The sequence below is a fragment of the Panthera uncia genome, assembly GCF_023721935.1.
Source record: "Panthera uncia isolate 11264 chromosome A3 unlocalized genomic scaffold, Puncia_PCG_1.0 HiC_scaffold_11, whole genome shotgun sequence".
Classification (NCBI taxonomy): domain Eukaryota; kingdom Metazoa; phylum Chordata; class Mammalia; order Carnivora; family Felidae; genus Panthera; species Panthera uncia.
The window spans coordinates 67,902,821-67,904,894 of NW_026057578.1; the positions used below are offsets into that span (position 1 = coordinate 67,902,821).

The 2,074-nt window shown below is 41.7% G+C and overlaps 1 protein-coding gene across 1 annotated transcript in view; it reads right to left on the reverse strand.

Moving 5' to 3' along the window:
- The window catches only part of LOC125936010 (neurexin-1-like), a 69,289-nt gene extending 67,542 nt beyond the window's left edge, over nt 1-1,747 (reverse strand). The window contains exons 1-2 of the mRNA XM_049649839.1: nt 1,681-1,747; nt 213-514 (exon numbers count right to left, since the gene is read on the reverse strand). Of these exons, the coding sequence (XP_049505796.1) occupies nt 213-514; nt 1,681-1,747 (369 nt within the window). The remainder of the gene's footprint in view (nt 1-212; nt 515-1,680) is intronic.
- Between the last annotated feature and the right edge of the window lie 327 nt (nt 1,748-2,074).

The following is a 2,074-nucleotide window of genomic DNA, read 5'->3' on the forward strand; positions in this document are numbered from 1 at the left end:
CGCTGTATTAAAATAGCCTTTGGGCCCCCAGAACTTTCTAGATATGCCCCTGCTCAAGTATGGCAGGAAGATTCATCTCAGAAGAAGAAAAAGCTAATTTGTAAGCGACTCTGAGGAGCCCTGCATCATGTTGTTAGGATTTTCAAGTACCACACACACAGCTGTATAGTGAGAAACAAAGCCAGTAACTCTCTTATCCACTGCGCTGTTACCTGACGCAGATTCCTGGTGACTTTCACATCATGCCAGGCATTATCATTAAACTTTCCATTCACGGGCTCCACTAGTGCTTCAAAGGCCCCTGATCCCAAATTAATGACCAGAGAAACAGCTCCATTTTTCAGGGCAAGATTGACATAATCAGCCGATTTCCCGGTGTGAAGCATCAGTCCATTCCTCTGAAGAGTTTTAAAGGACAGAGTTATTTCATCGCTGCTGCTTTGGATGGGGTTTTGAGACAAGTCGTAGCAGAAGTATTCAGATCCCTTGAAAGTGGCAATATATTCTTCTTTTCCTAGAGGAAAACAGATATACACATGCATAAGTAAAGAAATATACTATGTAAATCAGCAGACCTTAACACAAACAAAATCAATCAGCCCCCAAATTAACTCTATCTAATTAACATTCATGACAAGAGCCCTGTCAAACAGAGTCAAATGGTACTGTAGGTGGCAGTATATTTTTAATAAGCCTCTTAAGCTATTGGGCCATCAACTGGAATAGCTAAAGCTGACATTCTTGAAAATTCAATTAATTTTTAAGTATCACTGCAAGAGCTCTGATCAGAGAAAGTAGCTCTGTGATATCTTCAGGGCATGAATCAGGTACCATAAATGCATATTGGATGGTTCTACTCTGCTGGCAACAATGGGTTCCAATGTGTTTGCAACATTCTCGCCATCCAACTGCGGCGTTATTTTAATTTTCAGTGAGACATTTATATTCAAAGATCTTCTCAGTGAAGAGCCAAATATTTTCATCCCTGAGGAACCATGACAAATTATCTGGTAAGGGGAGAGCAAAGAAAAAAATAGAATTTGGTCTGGGAGTAAATACATCTCCTCCAGAGCATGTGCATTCTTTTTTTTTTTTTTTTTTTTTCCTCCCTGGATGGAGTTTAATGGAGTCTGCTGGATTGTTGATTCATTCCCTGATCTCACCAAGCAGATGGTAGGGCTGGCTTTTATGACACTGGTAAAATTTCCAGCACATCAACATGGGAATAGCATGTAAATGAAGTCTTAACATTTTCTTTATATCTGTCTCTACCATTTTTACAAGTAACAATGTGGATCCCGCAAGATGTCAGACAGATCAACCCAAAAAGTGGGTATTTGGAAAAATCAGTCTTCTTTCACTGGTTGAGTGAGTTTGCCCAAAGGAAGAGTGTAAGCCAAAGCTTCCTCGACTTCCTAGGCAGTGATGGTATTGCGCCAAGAAAAATGACACAATATGGTCTGGAATCAGCTTCTGATAAACTATAAACACAGAATTATAAGTGGTACTGGCAAATCTAATGTTATGGTGGTAATATAGCGTCTCTACCCTGTCTACTGGAGGGTTCATATCAAAAAGGGGCTTACCCTTGGCAATAGGTTTTTACCTCAGAGCTAATTCATCTGACAGTGAAATAGCTCACATCCTTGCATCAGAGCTCAAATCAAGGTTTCAGCTCACCAAAGCCTGATGACCCGACTCTTCGGATGCAGACAGTGCCACAAGTGGCTACAGGTCGGAAAGGCATGGCACTAAGTAAGCACCTAACAAGTAAGCACCTAGGGATTTTCACAAGGGAGTGTGAGCCCTTGAAGAATAGTCACTGCCTACTAGTAAGTTATTAGTGACAACTAGTGGTCAAGTCAAACCCATCACATTCTGAGGCAGAACCATAGCAAGGACAATGCAAGCCATGCTAGAGGTCCCCTCCCATTCATACACTCAAAATATTGGCTGAGCACCTCCCAAGTGTTAAGCCCAGTCCTAGTCCTTGGGGATAATGGAGTGGCCAAAGCTGACAGGATTCCTATCTCTGAAAGTTTACAGTCCGGGTGTCTACATCCCTGGTCAGTTC